The sequence below is a fragment of the Trypanosoma conorhini genome (assembly GCF_003719485.1).
Source record: "Trypanosoma conorhini strain 025E chromosome Unknown Tco_14.4_contig_00490, whole genome shotgun sequence".
NCBI classification, from domain to species: Eukaryota; Euglenozoa; class Kinetoplastea; order Trypanosomatida; family Trypanosomatidae; genus Trypanosoma; species Trypanosoma conorhini.
The window spans coordinates 13,907-14,539 of record NW_021704575.1 but is presented as its reverse complement, the minus strand read 5'-3'; the positions used below and the strand labels follow the sequence as shown (position 1 = coordinate 14,539).

Here is a 633-nt window from a genome sequence, read left to right as displayed (position 1 = left end):
GCGCAGACTCCGTCTCGCGAACAGACCCCGCCTTCTTCTCGAGTGCCTCCCCGTGGCTCCGCAGGAGCGCGCAGAACTGTTCGTCGGTCTCCACGGAGAGGCTCCACAGGGCAACCCCCAGCGGCGCCGAATCGACATAGGGGTAGAGTGCCGCCACCCGCGCCGCAGCCCGCTCTTCGGCGGCACGAAGCTTCAGTGTGTCAGCAGCAAGCTGCTCAGCCCGTATCCGCATTTGCTCGCGCAGCTGCCTTGCGAGCGGCACGGTAGGCTCCGTACCGGCTGGGACAAGCTCCTTATACCTCGCAAGCAGCTCCTGGAAGTACGCATCGTCCTCCAGGTACAAGTCGCCCTGCGCAACTCCGTTGATCACATCGGGCAGGAAGTCATAGCGCCTTCCAGGGACCTCGTCCCCCACCTCGGCGGCATTCGCATACGAGACGGACGGCCGGGAGCGTCTCCGGCCGCTCTTGGCGGTGGTCTCCAGTTCCCGTACGGCGCCACCAGGAGGAGCCGCACCCCTCCGCGCGGCATCCGCCAGCACGTCTTCATGTGCCCCAAGAACCGGGGATACGCCAGCGTGCGTCGCGTGCAGCGGCTGCCCTGCGGCCTCACCCGCCTCAGCAGTGCGCAACT

The 633-nt window shown here is 67.1% G+C and overlaps 1 protein-coding gene across 1 annotated transcript in view; it reads right to left on the bottom strand.

Annotated features, from left to right (window-relative positions):
• Tco025E_06872 (uncharacterized protein) overlaps positions 1–633 on the bottom strand; it is a gene marked incomplete at both ends in the record, with an annotated part of 730 nt that continues 97 nt past the window's right edge. The window contains one exon of the mRNA XM_029373740.1: positions 1–633. This exon is cut by the window's right edge and continues 97 nt beyond it. Coding sequence (XP_029226175.1) covers positions 1–633 — 633 coding nt within the window.